The sequence below is a fragment of the Salmo trutta genome, chromosome 27, assembly GCF_901001165.1.
Source record: "Salmo trutta chromosome 27, fSalTru1.1, whole genome shotgun sequence".
NCBI lineage: Eukaryota > Metazoa > Chordata > Actinopteri > Salmoniformes > Salmonidae > Salmo > Salmo trutta.
In genome coordinates this window covers 18,167,464-18,184,397 of record NC_042983.1, presented here as the reverse complement: position 1 = coordinate 18,184,397, position 16,934 = coordinate 18,167,464, and the positions used below count along the sequence as shown (strand labels likewise).

At 47.7% G+C, this 16,934-nt stretch overlaps 1 protein-coding gene across 1 annotated transcript in view; it reads right to left on the bottom strand.

The window, feature by feature from the left end:
- The window catches only part of LOC115164498 (tetratricopeptide repeat protein 28), a 342,021-nt gene that overhangs the window by 89,956 nt on the left and 235,131 nt on the right, over positions 1-16,934 (bottom strand). Inside the window, exons 4-5 of the mRNA XM_029717042.1 lie at positions 9,339-9,611; positions 6,868-6,998 (exon numbers count right to left, since the gene is read on the bottom strand). Of these exons, the coding sequence (XP_029572902.1) occupies positions 6,868-6,998; positions 9,339-9,611 (404 nt within the window). The remainder of the gene's footprint in view (positions 1-6,867; positions 6,999-9,338; positions 9,612-16,934) is intronic.

The window sequence follows — 16,934 nt, the reverse complement described above, 5'->3', positions numbered from 1 at the left end:
TCTCCCCTCTCCTCTCCTCTCTCCTCTCCCCTCTCCTTTCTCCCCTCTCCCATAACCCTTCCCTAAATTCCCATTAAGCCAGCTGGACAGTGGGAGGGCATAGATGATCCATGTCACCTAGAAAGTAATGGGTTAAGTTAGTTTGTAGGAATTCCTTTTAGCAGATCAAGCAAAGGAAAAGACAAAGAGTAGACAAACAGGCAGATAGAGGTGGGAGGACTTCTATAGGGAGACAGCTAGAAACTGTAGACCCCAATGGAAAACAAAACATTGCTCTCCCCTACCTAACCTCTTTTGCTGTGTTTATGATTTCCATTGCCGTTGGGGGAGCCAGCAGCAGAGCAGCAGCATAATCTCGTTTTAACATCACAGGGTAACGTAATTACAGAGTGTACCGTCGCCAGCCCGCCTCAGTTTCTCCTAAATACTCACACCCCAAATTAGGGGTTACCTCGCTCAAGCCAACACTACTATTTAAGACTAGGACGTCACATGCAAACACAGGAGAGGAGAGGAGAGGAGAGGAGAGGAGAGGAGAGGAGAGGAGAGGAGAGGAGAGGAGAGGAGAGGAGAGGAGAGGAGAGGAGAGTTTTACCATCAGAGTGTGTCAGGAGAATAACATGAAGCTGTTCAGTTAGACAGTTGCTATGAAGAGACAGAGTAGACAAGGTGGGGCCACATTAACCTACTGTATGGAAGGACTTGGCAGGGCCACATATGGCTGGATGGAGGAGAGAGTGTGTTTATGTTATATCTCCAGAATACCTGACAGCTGAAAATCTGCTAAAGATATTTCCAAAGGCTGCGAGTTAAGAAAAACCCAAACTCTGTGGTCAGTGTAACCTCACTGGCTTGCACTACAGCTCAGAGCGAGTCACGGTCGCGGATGACAAAACGCTGCACTCCAGGAGCCATTTCCAGGTTCCCCCTCTCCTCTCACTGAGAACACTAGCAGCTTTCCCCCTCTCCTCTCACTGAGAACACTAGCAGCTTTCCCCCTCTCCTCTCACTGAGAACACTAGCAGCTTTCCCCCTCTCCTCTCACTGAGAACACTAGCAGCTTTCCCCCTCTCCTCTCACTGAGAACACTAGCAGCTTTCCCCCTCTCCTCTCACTGAGAACACTAGCAGCTTTCCCCCTCTCCTCTCACTGAGAACACTAGCAGCTTTCCCCCTCTCCTCTCACTGAGAACACTAGCAGCTTTCCCCCTCTCCTCTCACTGAGAACACTAGCAGCTTTCCCCCTCTCCTCTCACTGAGAACACTAGCAGCTTTCCCCCTCTGCTCTCACTGAGAACACTAGCAGCTTTCCCCCTCTCCTCTCACTGAGAACACTAGCAGCTTTCCCCCTCTCCTCTCACTGAGAACACTAGCAGCTTTCCCCCTCTCCTCTCACTGAGAACACTAGCAGCTTTCCCCTTCTCCTCTCACTGAGAACACTAGCAGCTTTCCCCTTCTCCTCTCACTGAGAACACTAGCAGCTTTCCCCCTCTCCTCTCACTGAGAACACTAGCAGCTTTCCCCCTCGCCTTTTAAACCACCCATCCCACTCTGTTTCCTTCCATTTCTCTGCCCCTCTCTAACACAACCACACAGAACATCCACAAAGCCAATTATACCATAATTCCCTTCAAGATTTTCCATCTTAAAGAGCAGTAATCATTTCAAAATATAGGAAAGCTGTACAAGCTTGCAGACAACAGGGACTTTGGTCACAATCATACGGTAGAGTAAGTGGAAAGTGAATAAGTCATAATGGCTGGCACAGTGGTCAGAAGCATTATGTATGATTAAGGCCAGTGACCAGGTAGTAGACATGAGGACCATCAGTCTGGCAGCAGCAGCAGCGTCCGGTCAGGGCAGAGCATTAGGAGATGAAAGAGAGGTGGTGCGCTACTCTACTGATAAAAACAGGATCCAATTACTGCTAGTGATTTATGGAGAATGCTCTCAGGAACATCTCTGTCTTCTGTCTCTCTCTGCTGCCCCATCACAGCCACAGCCAGGCCAGGCTGCATGACACTGCATTGTACTGGGTAAAGGCTAGTAGTAGTAGTACTATAGCAATACTGGAGTAATACAGTAGAATAGCAGTATAATGTGTATGTGAGAAAACCACCTACTCTGGGGAACACTACCTGCACTGGGGTAAAGTAAAGAGTATAATTACTAATACAATACTTACTCGGAGGGCTATGTGTTTCAGAATACAGAAATCTTCCACGTATGGCGCTCACACTGTATGATGTAAAATGCATCATATGTGGATGATTTCTGTATTCTGAAAGTTACATATCTTGAAAACTTGATTGCTGACATGCAAAACATGTTGAGACTATATCAACAATGGACTAATGAAACAAATACCAACAGATGGTTTTTGTGGTGGAGTTTTCCTTTGAAGCTAAGATCCATGATAGGCGAAACAGCATCACTGGCTGCCACAGGTGCATTTCTTATAGTTTCTGTTTGAAGGAAATCAGCATCCAGCATCGTGGTCAAACATGTTTTGGGTACATACTCTGCTGTTCTACCGCACGCGCAATGACGTCTGAGGGGAAGAAATGGGGTTTTATTGTAGTATTGACGTGGCAGTTTCACCGCTATGGATTGCAGCTTTAAATACACCTCACCCTAACACTGCTGTAACTTAACCTGTGTGCATGACAGGCATAGGTATAGGCCTACTGATGGCTGTGGTCTCATACCGACACCTCTGGGTCTATCTATCTGGAGGTATTTGTGTGAGAAATGTGAGGGAGCCTCTGGCTGTTAGCTGTAGCTTTGCCCTTCGCCTTTTAAACCACCCACCCCATTCTCTGTTTCCTTTCATTTCTCTCCCCCTCTCTAACACAACCCCACAGTACATCCACATACCACAAGCAGGGAGGGATGGTGGAAGCAGGGAGGGTTGGGGGAAGCAGGGTGGGATGGTGGAAGCAGGGAGGGTTGGGGGAAGCAGGGAGGGATGGGGGAAGCAGGGTGGAATGGGGGAAGCAGGGACAGATGGTGGAAGCAGGGAGGGATGGGGAAGCAGGGAGATTGTTGGAAGCAGGGAGGGATGGGGGAAGCAGGGAGGGATGGGGGAAGCAGGGAGGAATGGGGGAAGCAGGGAGGGATGGTGGAAGCAGGGAGGGATGTGGGAAGCAGGAAGGGATGAGGAAAGGAGGGAGGGTTGGGGGAAGCAGGGAGGGATGGGGCAAGCAGGGAGGAATGGGGAAGCAGGGAGGGATGGGGGAAGCAGGGAGGGATGGGGGAAGCAGGGAGGGAAGGGGGAAGGAGGGAGGGATAGGGGAAGGAGGGAGGGATGGGGAAGCAGGGAAGGATGGGGGAAGCAGGGAGGGATGGTGGAAGCAGAGTGGGATGGGGGAATCAGGGAGGGATGGGGGAAGCAGGGAGGGATGGGGCAAGCAGGGAGGAATGGGGAAGCAGGGAGGGATGGGGGAAGCAGGGAGGGATGGGGCAAGCAGGGAGGAATGGGGAAGGAGGGAGGGATAGGGGAAGGAGGGAGGGATGGGGAAGCAGGGAGGGATGGGGGAAGCAGGGAGGGATGGTGGAAGCAGGGAGGGATGGGGGAAGCAGGGAGGGATGGGGGAAGCAGGGTGGAATGGGGGAAGCAGGGACAGATGGTGGAAGCAGGGAGGGATGGGGAAGCAGGGAGAATGTTGGAAGCAGGGAGGGATGGGGGAAGCAGGGAGGGATGGGGGAAGCAGGGAGGAATGGGGAAGCAGGGAGGGATGGTGGAAGCAGGGAGGGATGTGGGAAGCAGGGAGGGATGGGGGAAGCAGGAAGGGATGATGGAAAGGAGGGAGGGTTGGGGGAAGCAGGGAGGGATGGGGGAAGCAGGGAGGGCTGGGGCAAGCAGGGAGGAATGGGGAAGCAGGGAGGGATGGGGGAAGCAGGGAGGGATGGGGGAAGCAGGGAGGGATGGGGGAAGGAGGGAGGGATAGGGGAAGGAGGGAGGGATGGGGAAGCAGGGAAGGATGGGGGAAGCAGGGCGGGATGGTGGAAGCAGGGTGGGATGGGGGAAGCAGGGACGGATGGTGGAAGCAGGGAGGGATGGGGAAGCAGGGAGAATGTTGGAAGCAGGGAGGGATGGGGGAAGCAGGGGGGATGGGGGAAGCAGGGAGGAATGGGGGAAGCAGGGAGGGATGGTGGAAGCAGGGAGGGATGGGGGAAGCAGGAAGGGATGAGGAAAGGAGGGAGGGTTGGGGGAAGCTGGGAGAGATGGGGAAGCAGGGAGGGATGGGGGAATCAGGGAGGGCTGGGGGAAGCAGGGAGGGATGGGGGAAGCAGGGAGGGATGGGGAAGCAGGGAGGGATGGGGGATGCAGGGAGGAATGGGGGAAGCAGGGAGGGATTGGGAAGCAGGGTGGAATGGGGAAGAAGGGAGGGATGGGGGAAGCAGGGAGGGATGGGGGAAGCAGGGAGGGATGGGGGAAGCAGGGGGGGGACGGGGGGAACCAGGGAGGGATGGGGAAGCAGGGAGTGATGGGGGGAAGCAGGGTTGTATGGGGGGAAGCAGGGAGGGATGGGGGAAGCAGGCAGGGATGGTGGAAGCAGGGAGGGATGGGGGAAGCAGGGAGGGATGGGGGAAGCAGGGAGGAATGGGGGAAGCAGGGACGGATGGTGGAAGCAGGGAGGGATGGGGGAAGCAGGGACGGATGGTGGAAGCAGGGAGGGATGGGGAAGCAGGGAGAATGTTGGAAGCAGGGAGATATGGGGGAAGCAGGGAGGGATTGGGGGAAGCAGGGAGGAATGGGGGAAGCAGGGAGGGATGGTGGAAGCAGGGAGGGATGGTGGAAGCAGGGAAGGATGTGGTAAGCAGGGAGGGATGGGGAAGCAGGAAGGGATGGGGAAAGGAGGGAGGGATGGGGGAAGCTGGGAGGGATGGGGAAGCAGGGAGGGATGGGGGAAACAGGGAGGGATGGGGGAAGCAGGGAGGGATGGTGGAAGCAGGGAGGGATGGGGAAGCAGGGAGGGATGGGGGAAGCAGGGAGGGATGGTGGAAGCAGGGAGGGATGGGGAAGCAGGGAGGGATGTAGGAAGCAGGGAGGGATGGGGAAGCAGGGTGGAATGGGGAAGCAAGGGGGATGGGGGAAGCAGGGAGGGATGGGGGAAGCAGGGGGAAATGGGGGAAGCAGGGGGAAATGGGGAAGCAGGGAGGGATGGGGAAGAAGGGGGCGGGATGGGGGAAGCAGGGGAATACGGGGGGAACCAGGGAGGGATGGGGAAGCAGGGAGGGATGGGGGGAAGCAGGGTTGTATGGGGGGAAGCAGGGAAATTCTTCTCTCTGAGCTGTGTGATGGGAACTGTGCAAGAACAAATTCCTGTCACCCCCCACAAACACCACAGAGGTCAGGCAAGGTCAGAGGTCAGAAAGAGAGAGAGAGAAAGACAGAGACAGACAGAGAGAAAGAAACTTGCCCATTTTCTCACTCTCTGGCCCTCCCTCCTCCTCCGTCTACCTTCCCTCATGCTCTACCTCTATTTTTTTTCTTCCTCCCTCATCTGTTGTTTTTTTCTCTCTCCCTCATCTGTTGTTTTTCTCTTTCCCTCATCTGTTGTTTTTTCTCTCTCCCTCATCTGTTGTTTTTTCTCTCTCCCTCATCTGTTGTTTTTTCTCTCTCCCTCATCTGTTGTTTTTTTCTCTCTCCCTCATCTGTTGTTTTTTTCTCTCTCCTTCTGTTGTTTTTTTTCTTCCTCGGTCATCTGTTGTTTTTTCTTCCTCCCTCATCTGTTGTTTTTTTCTTCCTCCCTCATCTGTTGTTTTTTTTCTCTCTCCCTCATCTGTTGTTTTTTTCTTCCTCCCTCATCTGTTGTTTTTTTTCTCCCTCCCTCATCTGTTGTTTTTTTCTCCCTCCCTCATCTGTTGTTTTTTTCTTCCTCCCTCATCTGTTGTTTTTTTCTCCCTCCCTCATCTGTTGTTTTTTTCTTCCTCCCTCATCTGTTGTTTTTTTCTTCCTCCCTCATCTGTTGTTTTTTTCTTCCTCCCTCATCTGTTGTTTTTTTCTCCCTCCCTCATCTGTTGTTTTTTTTCTTCCTCCCTCATCTGTTGTTTTTTTCTTCCTCCCTCATCTGTTGTTTTTTTCTTCCTCCCTCATCTGTTGTTTTTTTCTCCCTCCCTCATCTGTTGTTTTTTTCTTCCTCCCTCATCTGTTGTTTTTTTCTTCCTCCCTCATCTGTTGTTTTTTTCTCTCTCCCTCATCTGTTTTTTTCTCTCTCCTCATCTGTTGTTTTTTTCTCTTTCCCTCATCTGTTGTTTTTTTCTCCCTCGTCCTTCTGTTTTTGTCTTTCTCCCTCTATTTCATATCCAAACAGCTTAATCTGTGCAAATTACATTCCTTAAGTAGCATACATTGCCAAAACCCCAGTTTTACTGAAACATGAACAGGATAAATATATGCATAATATCTGCATAAATGTTTTGCATTGATAACGAGGAGCACAAGCTGTTACTTAAGACCCTCCCATTGGTCTCTCCACCTATCTCTCCCTCGCCTCGTCACCTTCATTTGTTCTCCTAACCCACTTCCCACCCCTCTTTCTCTCTCTCTGATGGGAGAACCAGCAGCAGAGCATTCCTGCCTTTCTGTCTTACCCTTGATTCACCCTCTGAACAACCAAGACAGAGGAGAGGAAAGCTGCAGGACACACCACTATTACAACCACTAACGGAAGCAGAGAAAAGACACCAGCCATCCATTCCCCACATGCCCTCACCCCTCCTTCTATAGCAGAAGATAACCTAAAACTACATGATGGATTTACCTTACATACTACCACCTGGAAAAGATCAGCAAAAACTCCCAGGAGTATTAGGTAGAGGACACAGTGGGCTGTGGGCCCTGTGTGTCTCAGTCTCTTACCTCCCTGTCCTTGAGCTTCATGGCCAGGACCAGCTGGTGGCGATGGTTAGTCAGGGCCTCGCGGTAGTTCCCCTTGGAGAAGAATGCTGAGCCCAGGTTACCATGGGCACGACATTCACCTGTTTGGTCACCTGGAGATGAGGAGAGCAGAGAGAAGAGAGGACAAGTAAGGGAAGGTCACTCCAGGACAGGATAGAACAGGACAGAAAACAATGTACTCTATACAATTCATCTGAGATCATAATCAATACCTTTTAACTTTCAATACAATCATCTGTATCCTTGTTTGTTTACCACTCAGGTTACAGTGAGGGAAAAAAGTATTTGATCCCCTGCTGATTTTTTACGTTTGCCCACTGACAAAGAAATGATCAGTCTATAATTTTAATAGTAGGTTTATTTGAACAGTGAGAGACAGAATAACAACAAAAATATCCAGAAAAACGCATGTCAAAAATGTTATAAATTCATTTGCATTTTAATGAGGGAAAGAAGTATTTGACCCCCTCTCAATCAGAACGATTTCTGGCTCCCAGGTGTCTTTTATACAGGTAACGAGCTGAGATTAGGAGCACACTCTTAAAGGGAGTGCTCCTAATCTCAGCTTGTTACCTGTATAAAAGACACCTGTCCACAGAAGCAATCAATCAATCAGATTCCAAACTCTCCACCATGGCCAAGACCAAAGAGCTCTCCAAGGATGTCAGGGACAAGATTGTAGATCTACACAAGGCTGGAATGGGCTACAAGACCCTCGCCAAGCAGCTTGGTGAGAAGGTGACAACAGTTGGTGCAATTATTCACAAATGGAAGAAACACAAAAGAACTGTCAATCTCCCTTGGCCTGGGGCTCCATGCAAGATCTCACCTCGTGGAGTTGCAATGATCATGAGAACGGTGAGGAATCAGCCCTACACGGGAGGATCTTGTCAATGATCTCAAGGCAGCTGGGACCATAGTCACCAAGAAAACAATTGGTAACACACTACGCCGTGAAGGACTGAAATCCTGCAGCGCCCGCAAGGTCCCCCTGCTCAAGAAAGCACATATACATGCCCATTTGAAGTTTGCCAAAGAACATCTGAATGATTCCGAGGACAACTGGGTGAAAGTGTTGCGGTCAGATGAGACCAAAATGGAGCTCTTTGGCATCAACTCAACTCGCCGTGTTTCGAGGAGGAGGAATGCTGCCTATGACCCCAAGAACACCATCCCCACCGTCAAACATGGAGGTGGAAACATTGTGCTTTGGGGGTGTTTTTCTGCTAAGGGGACAGGACAACTTCACTGCATCAAAGGGACGATGGACGGGGCCATGTACCGTCAAATCTTGGGTGAGAACCTTCTTCCCTCAGCCAGGGCATTGAAAATGGATCGTGGATGGGTATTCCAGCATGACAATGACCCAAAACACACGGCCAAGGCAACAAAGGAGTGGCTCAAGAAGAAGCACATTAAGGTCCTGGAGTGGCCTAGCCAGTCTCCAGACCTTAATCCCATAGAAAATCTGTGGAGGGAGCTGAAGGTTCGAGTTGCCAAACGTCAGCCTCGAAACCTTAATGACTTGGAGAAGATCTGCAAAGAGGAGTGGGACAAAATTCCTCCTGAGATGTGTGCAAACCTGGTGGCCAACTACAAGAAACGTCTGACCTCTGTGATTGCCAACAAGGCTTTTGCCACCAAGTAAACAAGTCATGTTTTGCAGAGGGGTCAAATACTTATTCCCTCATTAAAATGCAAAGTATTTTATAACATTTTTGACATGCGTTTTTCTGGATTTTTTTGTTGTTATTCTGTCTCTCACTGTTCAAATAAACCTACCATTAAAATTATAGACTGATAATTTCTTTGTCAGTGGGCAAACGTACAAAAGCAGCAGGGGATCAAATACTTTTTTCCCTCACTGTATATACAGTACAACGGGAAAGTCACAACTAAATGTGCTGTCATTCAGTGTAGGGTGGGTCTTCACAGGGCAGTCCCGGTCCTCTACCATCTTAGAGCAGTGATGCAGTGATGCGATGGAGCTCCTTGACACTGACATCCCATTATGTCCTTAAATGGAGCGCTGGGCATTCTAAGCTGCTGTACAGACAAAGCTCCACAGTAGAGAGAGCAGCTAACTGACTAACAGACAGACTACAGGTAGACCTGCTAGACCTGATCTCCAGGCCCCAGTGGGGTGAGGGAGAGGCCTTATTATATCTGACAGACAGGCCCCCCAGACAGGGCCAGAGCCAGGCACTCTACCTGATAACCACAGTGCTCTGCACCACTCCAGACCCTTTCTCATGCTGCTCTGCTCTGCCCACTCATGTGTCAAACTGTGTGGGGCCAGGAGAGTCCAGCCAATCTGGGCTTCCTCACACACAGTAACTCAGGGACAGATATGCTGTAGTTAGAGGCACCCACATACACACAGATAACAACAGACATACACACACATATAAACACACACTCTTGTCTCTTACCTAGTGTTTTGGAGACCTCCAGGTCTTGCTGCATGTATCCGGTGCTCTTCTCGGTATTGCCCAGGGACCAGTGGGCACTGCTGAGCGCTGAGAAGACGGAGCCGCGCAGCTTGAGGCTGCAGGTGCCGATCTTTAATGCGGACTCCAGTACCACCACGGAGGCGGTATGGTGGGCCGCTGTCAGCAGCTCTTGACCAATCACTGACACCACCACGAACGGACTCTTGTCCAGTTTCATCTTCTGCAGCTGCTGGTAGGTGGGTTCCAGTGACTCTGTGTGGAGGGAGGGGGGGGTGGGGTCATGATGAGAAGAACTGGACTCATTCAGATAGCTTTTTTGCATTCCTTTCAGTTTCATGGAATACACAAGGTGTTCCATAGCTCACCAACAATGACTGTATGCAGCTTGGGTAAATGACTGCACATTAGCCATGTTGATTTGTTCACCTGAATATGTTTCAAGATAAATCTCAATAGCTCCATCTGAACTCATCCCAGTCCTAGTGCATCTAATGTGTTTCAGGGAGAGCAATCAATGTGTCTTTTATCGAGCGTGTCTGACTGATGTCCTTAGAACATGGATTTCACTGACAACATCACAACAAGACAAGCAAATGAATACACCATTGACAGGTTTAACTATTATAGACAATTTAATCTCGGGAAAATTCATACACCACTATATAAAAACGTTGTGTTTACAAATCCTCTGACGCAGAGTGAAATTATACTGCTTTGAAATGATATTGCATTTTGAGAGAGAAGAGAAGCCTGAGTGGGTTTTGAGGGCCGCTGAGTGTTAAAAGTGATTGCGAACATGCTGCTGGTAACTCAGGGGACAGAGGCAGAGGAATGCGGAGAGGAGACACACGAGGTGACCTCTGGGAAGGCTGAAAATGCACACAATGACATAAATCAATGGTGGGCCACGCAGGCTTTTGGGATCCACAGCCCCTCTTGTTTACTGAGCCAGCCAGCCAGACAGCCAGCCAGACAGACAGACAGACAGCCCGCTGGCAGACTACAGCCTTGGCAGCAGACTGGGGCTGACAGGGGAACAGGGGTGACATCTTATGTATGTGTGAGTGTGTGTACTGTATGTGAGTGCAAGCGTGTGTATGTGAAGGGGGATGGGGAATAACTATACTCATGCCCCTTGTGCAAATATTGTGAGCAGAGTTGCAGTTAATTAGGTCAACTCCTCTCCCACAGAGGTTTTCTGTAGTACTGTACCTGCACAAGGCAGATCATGCCTGCAGTCAGGAGTACTATATCTGTTACTATATCAGTAATACCCATGCACTTAAAGACCATGACACTCATCGGACAAATAACAAAATACACATGAACACTACCTGAATATTCTGGTACCAAGCCACCCACTTGGAATCTAATATTCACCACACACACAATATGAAACACGTCTCCAGGCTCCACACAAGCCCTCAAAAATAGAATTGATGATGCTCTTTCAAGAGCATCACTTGTTTTCCAGGGGTTGGAAGAATGTAGCGCTGGCAGAGACGGCATGTGCATATCATATCCATTCATAGCTGGTAATTGCATTTAAAGTGACACACAGAGTGGTGTCATAAATCAAACATTGAAATACCAGTAAAAAGTGTCACGGCTGCTGGATCCATAAACAGGTAGTTAGGGCAACGTCAGTGATAGTCCTGCACTGCAGTGTCTCACACACATCAGGAGGATGAGCAGGAACAGACACGCACGCACGCGCACACGCACGCACACACGCGCACGCGCACACACACACACACACACGCACGCACACGCGCACACACACACACGCACGATGCTTACGCCAAACCCTGACTCTGCCAGCAGCCATGACATCAGCATGATGAAAGAGGAACTGGGATTTGCCGGACCAGGCAATGTATTTCACTCCTCAGTTGTCCAGTGTTGGTGATCACGTGCCCACTAGAGCAGCTTCTTCCTGTTTTTAGCTGATAGGAGTGGAACCCGGTGTGGTCGTCTGCTGCAATAGCCCATCCGGATCCGAGTTGTGCGTTCTGATATGCCGTTCTGCACACCATTGTTGTACTGCTCTGTTATTTGCCTGTTTGTGGCCCGCCTGTTATTTTGCATGATTCTTTCCATTCTCCTTCGACCTCTCATCAACGGACTGCCACTGACTGTATGTTTTTGGTTTGTTGCACCATTCTTTGTAAACCTTAGACACTGTTGTGCGTGAAAAGCCCGGGAGGCCCGCCGTTTCTGAGATACTGGAACCGGCACGCCTGGCACCGACGATCATACCACGCTCAACGTCACTTAGGCCACTTGTTTTGCCCCGTCTAACATTCAATCGAACAGTACATGAACGCCTCGACGCATATTGGGGTCAATGTGACACGTCATGCATTTTTTATGAAGTCTATTGTTATTATGTTCTAGAAAGTTGATTTCTTGTTATTTAATCATCAAACCACACATTTTTGAAGATTACGGTATATGGAAGGTCTGTATTTTTTCTCTTCAGTATAGCAAGCCATGGCCATGTGACTCACTGTCTGTAGGAGCGAACCATTTTCGTGAATGATGGTGATGTACCTAATAAACTGGCCTCTGAATGTATATCCTGTTGGGGCTAGGGGGCAGTATTTCACGGCCGGATAAAAAACGTACCCGATTTAATCTGGTTACTACTCCTGCCCAGAAACTAGAATATGCATATAATTAGTAGATTTTGATAAAAAACACTCTAAAGTTTCTAAAACTGTTTGAATGGTGTCTGTGAGTATAACAGAACTCATATGGCAGGCCAAAACCTGAGAAGATTCCATACAGGAAGTGCCCTGTCTGACCATTTCTTGTCCTTCTGTAGCCTCTCTATCAAAAATACAGCATCTCTGCTGTAACGTGACATTTTATAAGGCTTCCATTGGCTCTAGGAAGGCGCCAGAAAGTGGAATGATAGCTCTGCAGTCTCTGGGCGAAAAACAGCAGGGGTTTTTGTGAGTGGTCCTTCTGAGGACAATGCACTGGCGCGTGCGTGCACGAGACGACTCCATTTTTTTCTTTCACTGTTTGAACGAAAACAACGTCTCCCGGTTGGAATATTATCGCTATTTTACGAGAAAAATAGCATAAACATTTATTTTAAACAGCGTTTGACACGCTTCGAAGTACGGTAATGGAATATTTTGACATTATTTGTCACGAAACGCACTGGCGCGTCACCCTTCCGATAGTTACCTGAATGCACGAACAAAACGGAGCTATTTCAATATAACTATGGATTATTTCGAACCAAAACAACATTTGTTATTGAAGTAGAAGTCCTGGGAGTGCATTCTGACGAAGAACAGCAAAGGTAATCCAATTTTTCTTATAGTAAATCTGAGTTTGGCGAGTGTCAAACTTGGTGGGTGTCAAAATAGCTAGCCATGATGGCCGGGCTATGTACTCAGAATATTGCAAAATGTGCTTTCACCGAAAAGCTATTTTAAAATCGGACACCGCGATTGCATAAAGGAGTTCTGTATCTATAATTCTTTAAATAATTGTTATGTTTTTTGTCAACGTTTATCGTGAGTAATTTAGTAAATTCCCCGGAAGTTTGCGGTGGGTATGCTAGTTCTGAACAAAACATGCTAATGTAAAAAGCTGGTTTTTGATATAAATATGAACTTGATTGAACAAAACATGCATGTATTGTATAACATAATGTCCTAGGAGTGTCATCTGATGAAGATCATCAAAGGTTAGTGCTGCATTTAGCTGTGGTTTTGGTTTTTGTGACATAAATGCTAGCTTGAAAAATGGGTGTGTGATTATTTCTGGCTGGGTACTCTCCTGACATAATCTAATGTTTTGCTGTAAAGCCTTTTTGAAATCGGACAATGTGGTTAGTTAAAGGAGAGTCTTATCTTTCAAATGGTGTAAAATAGCCATATGTTTGAGAAATTGAAATTATAGCATTTTAAGGTTTTTCGTATTTCGCGCCAGGCGCTACCATTGGATATTGGTGAGGCTAGCGGAACGTCTGTCCATAAGAGGATATAAAACACACACATACAGTGGTGGAAAAAGTACCCAATTGTCATACTTGAGTAAAAGTAAAGATAATAGATAATAGACCTTAATAGAAAATGTCTCAAGTAAAAGCCACCCAGTAAAATACTACTTAAGTAAAACTCTAAAAGTATTTGGTTTTAAATATACTTAAGTATCAAAAGTAAATGTAATTGCTAAAATATACTAAAGTATAAAAAGTATAAATAATAAAAAATTCCTTATAATAATCAAACCAGACGTCACCATTTTCTGTTTTTATTTTATCTACGGATAGTAAGGGGCGCACTCCAACACTCAGACATAATTTACAAATGAAGCATGTGTGTTTAGTGAGTCCAGCAGATCAGAGGCAGTAGGGATGCCTGGGAATGTTCTCTTGATAAGTGTGTGAATGGACCATTAAAAGTAAAAGTTGTCAAAAATATAAATAGTAAAGTACAGATACCCCCAAAAACTACTTAAGTAGTACTTTAAAGTATTTTTACTTAAGTACTTTACACCACTGCACACATACTGTACACACTGCCTGGGAAGCCATGCTGAAAAGTAATGAGAACCCTCTGTTTGCCGCTCTCTCTCTCTCTCTCTCTCTCTCTCTTTCTTTCTTTCTTTCTTTCTTTCTTTCTCTCTAAAACTCTGTTTTTCTTCTTTCTCAACCGGTCCTTTCAGAAACATAGAGTAAATATCATCTACATACAATATGTACTAGCTGTATGCACATGTACACAAACAGATACAGTACATTCATATAAAGTTCCTTCTCCTCCTCTCAGGCTTGGCCTCATATAGAGGAGGCTTGGTCTCAGCCTGGGTCTGGTATAGGGTAGGCTTTGACAGCCTTTACCATTTCCCCTGGGCGGCTGGTGACAATAACAAACCCATGTAGTGTACATTCATTCTGTTTTCCCCTGCCTTTGAATACAACTATGACTAATTTCACCTTCCCATTTCACGAGCCATCGCCACCACCCATTCTGTTCTATGGGTCTGTGACTGTGAGGAGGCAGAGAGCTGACTGCTGAGAGGGGCTGACACCTTCCTGTACTTCTGTTTGTGTCTGCATCTCCATAATCTATACTAAACAGTATATATATATATACTATATATTACATTTATACTACTTTTCTACTACGATATTCTACTTCTGTAGTATATTTCTGTATCTGCATCACTCCTTCCAAGACGACATAATATGAATAGTGTGATCTATTGGTAACAATGAATTGGAAAAATGCATAATAATTATGGTGACATTTTTTCCCCTCCAACGCTCAGAGAACTTCAGAGCTGGTCCAAGATCATGGGAGAAACAGAAACAGAACCGAACCAAGCCCATCTGCTCTCAACACTGGCTACTGCCTGGGCCTGGTTTCCCCTCTTTAATTTCACTCAATGATATTCAATGTGGGAAAAAAACATGTATCAAAACCTTGATATCTGAGGAGTTCGAAGCTGACATGATGATCATAGGCGGCAGAGAAGAGAGCTGGAGAGGGTTCTGAGAGTACTTTTCCCTCCTTTGAGAGCTTTGTTGTGAGAAGCACAAAGGAGGACAGTACAGTAGGAGTCACATGAGAGCACTGTCTGCTGCTCAGCTCTGGACTCATGGAAAATCTCTTTTATGCATTGTGTGGGGGGAAAAGTTGGGCCAAGCCACAGTGGGAATATAACACTGCAATGCTAAAGCCAAGTAAACACAAATAGTGGTGATAAAGTGAGCTTCAGGGGAATTATACACACTGTTGGTCTCCTTGAAGACAAGGGCCTTGAATATGTTTTCTTGCTTTAATTATTTGTGTTCTTCGTTCAATGTTTGCATGCGCACACCTTTATCTGTGTCGCTATGCCCAATGACAGAATAAAAACCACGCACGTAGGGAAAAACATTCAAGTGAATTTGGAGCGTAAAGAGATCGTAAAGAGATGTGTGGATGTCCTTAAGGCAGGTTAAGTGAGACGTAAAACCACACGTTGCTACTGAACTGCTCCTAGTTGTTGTCTATAATCAGTATGGAGAGTCATCTTCCTTATTATACCTTACTACACTCTGAATTCAACAGGGTGGAGAAAGAGTTTAGTTCATTTAGTAAGACCCTGACGACACCAAACTCCAAGCGAGGGGGAAATTAAATGGGTGGGTTTGGTAATAACCAGGTAATCCTGGAAGGGGTGTTACTCCACCGATAAGAGGGCCTGGGGGGAAAACAGCCATCTTTGACTTCAGTGAGAGAAAGCAACGCTCTCATTCCTTTCCCTTATCACATGGCTTTGGCTGTGTAACGCTGATTATCCCCCCTGTTTGCTGGCGTAACGCTGATTATCCTACCCCTGTTTGCTGGCGTAACGCTGATTATCCCCCCTGTTTGCTGGCGTAACGCTGATTATCCCCCGTTTGCTGGCGTAACGCTGATTATCCCCCCTGTTTGCTGGCGTAACGCTGATTATCCCCCCTGTTTGCTGGCGTAACGCTGATTATCCCCCGTTTGCTGGCGTAACGCTGATTATCCCCCCTGTTTGCTGGCGTAACGCTGATTATCCCCCCTGTTTGCTGGCGTAACACTGATTATCCCCCCTGTTTGCTGGCGTAACGCTGATTATCCCCCCTGTTTGCTGGCGTAACGCTGATTATCCCCCCTGTTTGCTGGCGTAACACTGATTATCCCCCCTGTTTGCTGGCGTAACGCTGATTATCCTACCCCTGTTTGCTGGCGTAACGCTGATTATCCCCCCTGTTTGCTGGCGTAACGCTGATTATCCCCCCTGTTTGCTGGCGTAACGCTGATTATCCCCCCTGTTTGCTGGCGTAACACTGATTATCCCCCCTGTTTGCTGGCGTAACGCTGATTATCCCCCCTGTTTGCTGGCGTAACGCTGATTATCCCCCCTGTTTGCTGGCGTAACGCTGATTATCCCCCCTGTTTGCTGGCGTAACGCTGATTATCCCCCCTGTGTCAGGAGTCAATCTGAGAGGATCATTGCTCTTAATCCTCCGACATAGACCCCCCTCCAACACACCTTGGACTGTCTCCCTCCCTCCGTTGCTAGCTGCTTCATTCCCTGGCACCATGGGAAATGTGGTAAACAATTAAGAGATTGAAAAAAAGAGTTTATCCTCTCCTACTGAGAGAGGCCCAGCCAGGTCCACAGTGTTTGGTGTTTGGTGCTGGGCCCACTCCCAAGCCCTTTTACTGTTACGCTTCCAGTGACAAGGCTTATGTAATCAATGTACCTCAGATGAGCTCTTCACTCTTTGCTTGTGTTTTTTCCATGTATTCAGATACAGCCTTTTGCTAACAGGGATTGAGAGAAATCCCAATGACTCCTCTCTGAACAGAACAAAAAATAACAGAACAAAGCCATGCGGATCCAGTGATCTGCCTGTGCAGGCCAGTAAAACGTTGAACTGTTACAACAGGCTTGTATTTATTCATGTGTATAGTATATGAGGAGTTTGGTGGTTTTGGTGATGACAAAGAGAGAGCACAGGATGACTCAGAGTCTCTGTTGGAGTTAGGATAGCAGCTTATTAAATCCTCTGCAGCAGTCAGTTGCACG